The sequence below is a fragment of the Lucilia sericata genome, unplaced genomic scaffold (genome assembly GCF_015586225.1).
Source record: "Lucilia sericata isolate MDLA Ls3-8-SP2 unplaced genomic scaffold, ASM1558622v1 Contig001639F_arrow, whole genome shotgun sequence".
In the NCBI taxonomy this organism is placed as follows: Eukaryota; Metazoa; Arthropoda; class Insecta; order Diptera; family Calliphoridae; genus Lucilia; species Lucilia sericata.
The window spans coordinates 42,729-45,221 of NW_023995553.1; the positions used below are offsets into that span (position 1 = coordinate 42,729).

At 31.5% G+C, this 2,493-nt stretch overlaps 1 protein-coding gene across 2 annotated transcripts; it reads right to left on the bottom strand.

Annotated features, from left to right (window-relative positions):
• Positions 1 to 495: 495 nt before the first annotated feature.
• LOC119612256 (probable DNA-directed RNA polymerase subunit delta) lies at positions 496 to 2,146 on the bottom strand. 2 transcript variants are annotated; one of them, XM_037968019.1, is made up of 2 exons: positions 1,877 to 2,146; positions 496 to 982 (listed from the first exon to the last, which is right to left on the bottom strand). In XM_037968019.1, exon 2 carries the CDS (start codon positions 885 to 887, stop codon positions 591 to 593), a length of 297 nt encoding a protein of 98 aa, XP_037823947.1. In that variant the 5' UTR covers positions 888 to 982; positions 1,877 to 2,146; the 3' UTR covers positions 496 to 590. The 2 variants fall into 2 exon arrangements, with proteins under 2 accessions (XP_037823947.1, XP_037823945.1); XM_037968017.1 differs by having other exon boundaries at positions 498 to 1,682; positions 1,877 to 2,145.
• Positions 2,147 to 2,493: the final 347 nt, after the last annotated feature.

The window sequence follows — 2,493 nt, forward strand, 5'->3', positions numbered from 1 at the left end:
ACTAGAACTGAACTAGAACTGAACTAGAACTGAACTAGAACTGAACTAGAACTGAACTAGAACTGAACTAGAACTGAACTAGAACTGAACTAGAACTGAACTAGAACTGAACTAGAACTGAACTAGAACTGAACTAGAACTGAACTAGAAACTAGAACTGAACTAGAACTGAACTAGAACTGAACTAGAACTAGAACTGAACTAGAACTGAACTAGAACTGAACTAAACTAGAACTGAACAGAACTGAACTAGAACTCTGAACTAGAACTGAACTAGAACTGAACTGAACTAGAACTGAACTAGAACTGAACTAGAACTGAACTAGAACTGAACTAGAACTGAACTAGAACTGAACTAGAACTGAACTAGAACTGAACTAGAACTGAACTAGAACTGAACTAGAACTGAACTAGAACTGAACTAGAACTGAACTAGAACTGAACTAGAACTGAACTAAAGCTGAACTAGAACTTATCTGGACTTATATTATTAAAGGTTTTGTAGGTTTTCCTTAAAAACTTAAACATCAAAAAATTTGCACTTACCTCTATAACACTATCTCTTCCCAAACCGGCCAACACCTTACGATTCAACTGTTGTTCCTGGCCGCTGCCGTAGCACTTGTCAATCGTACACCACCACCGGCACCGGTAAGACCAGCTGCAGCTGCCGCTGCTGTGGCTATAACAATTTCGTCTTCTTCCTCGTCTTCGTCCTCGTCGTCTTCCTGATCGTCTAAAATATTATCGTCGTCCTCGTCTAAACCGGAACCAGCACTTAAATTATAATCATCAGCCACAGCAGTGTCCACCACCGAATCTAATTGTTCTTGAAAACTTAAATCTAAATCTTGGGGTAGTTTTGCATATTTCTTGTGATTTTTCATGGTTTTAGACCGCGGAAGAGTTGCGGGCAAAAAACACTAACGTCTTTTAATTAATTAATTATTAAACATGCACACAAATATTAAATAAATAAAAACTATTGAAAAAAACACTTGAAATTAATGACAACACACGCGTTTTAAAAAAAAATTAACGGGGGTGAGAGCAAGAAAAAACACGACAAATTAATATATAACGGTTGTTATTTATTTTGTTTTTTTTTCCTTGACAATTCAATTGCAACTGTTTAGTAGTTGTTGTTGTTGTTCGGTTTTATTTAATGAGTCATTGATAGACAAAAAGGGGGAGAGCAAAAGGGTTTTTTGTTGCGTATTTTCTTTTTAGCAATACAATTTAAATTATTTGAATTTTCTTTTTTGTTATTTTAGGATTTTCACTTTTTCCTTTTATTGTTATTATTACTTTTTATTGTTGTTGATTTTTACTTTTCACCAACAAAAAAAAATGGGCACACAATCGATTTTTTTCTTTTTTCATTCACAAAAGCATGATTGTTCTTTTTCATGTAATGCAGTGTTTTTTTGTTGAAGTAAACTTATTTTTGTTGTTGCTTAGAGTATTTTTCCTGCAGAATTTATTAACAACAGGTTTTTTATAGTTTTATTTTATTTACAAAGGTTTTTTTTGTTGAATCATACGTTAGCAAATACTCCATTTAATTTACAGCTTGACATCATGGCAAGTGGAGTCTAGAAAACAAAGCTAGCAGCACGTTGCTTGCCTCATTGAATAGTCAAGTTATTGGAAACACACTGATACACCCAAGTTCTTAATGGCTGCAACCACACATTATAAAGAAAATTTCTTTTGTGTCAAACTTGAAAAAAAAGGAAGAAAGAATTTTTCACTTTCTTCCCTTTTTAGAAAACAAATCAATCACTTTAATTATCTTTTACAACACTATTGTTTTATTTCCAAGTTTTTTATTAGTTTAATAAATAAATCCAATTGGATTTTTTTTTCTTTTCACCACTTTAGAAATGTTTCAATTTATTATTTTTTTTTCTTTTATTTTATCCGCGTTTATGTTCCTTATGGCTCCACTATTAAAATGCGTTTGTCCGCATCGTAAGCTCTCACTACTTGTCAAATAATTATACAAAATTTTTCTTTCAATTTTCTTTTTTATTTATTTTCTATTTTCACCCTGCCAAAGAGCGCAAAATCCCCAAAAAAAAGCCGTTTTTATTTGTTTTGCTCAAAAACTTTGTATGCAAAAGAATTGCATTTCAGCTTGTTTATGTTATGTGTTGTTATTGTTGTCATTTGGCTGTCAAAGAATTGTAATAGATTAATGCGAATATGGGGGTTTAGTGTTGGTAAGTGGTTGTTTATTGTTAACAATGCTATAGTGTTGTTAAGTACTTGGTTTTTAACGGTAAAATAAGATAAAAAATGTGAAGAGATGGGAAATGTTGTTATTATGAAAAAAACAAAACAAATTTTATAAATACACTTTGAATTGAAATGAAATATAACTTAATATCAATAATTTTAGAACTGAACAAGAAAAACTAGAACATAACTGGAATTAAACTAGAACAGAACCAGAATGGAAATGAACTAGAGCTATATTAAAACTGAATC

Bases quoted from the DNA above. Each gene is read 5' to 3' on its own strand.
- LOC119612256 (XM_037968019.1), bottom strand. From the start codon at position 887: ATGAAAAATCACAAGAAATATGCAAAACTACCCCAAGATTTAGATTTA.